At 53.7% G+C, this 205-nt stretch overlaps 1 protein-coding gene across 1 annotated transcript in view; it reads left to right on the plus strand.

Moving 5' to 3' along the window:
• Positions 1–191, plus strand: part of LOC118742913 (protocadherin-like wing polarity protein stan) — a gene marked incomplete at its 3' end in the record, with an annotated part of 73408 nt that extends 73217 nt beyond the window's left edge. The window contains 1 exon segment of the mRNA XM_036475333.1: positions 41–191. Coding sequence (XP_036331226.1) covers positions 41–191 — 151 coding nt within the window.
• Between the last annotated feature and the right edge of the window lie 14 nt (positions 192–205).

Raw genomic sequence — 205 nt, forward strand, 5'->3', positions numbered from 1 at the left:
CACAGCTCGCATCAAATGCTTAACGGGCATGCGCATGGACATACGGTGAATGATATGAATAATCCTGGTATGCTGGGGCGGCATACACTGAATTCGAGTTCGCGACATAGTTCGCGCGCCAGTTCGCCTCCTTCGAGCATTGTGGCGCCCATGCAGCCGTTGGCGCCGCTCACAAGCATCACGGATACAGAGTGAGTAATCATTG

The sequence above is a fragment of the Rhagoletis pomonella genome, unplaced genomic scaffold, assembly GCF_013731165.1.
Source record: "Rhagoletis pomonella isolate Grant_MI unplaced genomic scaffold, Rhpom_1.0 Rhpom_scaffold_00007, whole genome shotgun sequence".
NCBI classification, from domain to species: Eukaryota; Metazoa; Arthropoda; class Insecta; order Diptera; family Tephritidae; genus Rhagoletis; species Rhagoletis pomonella.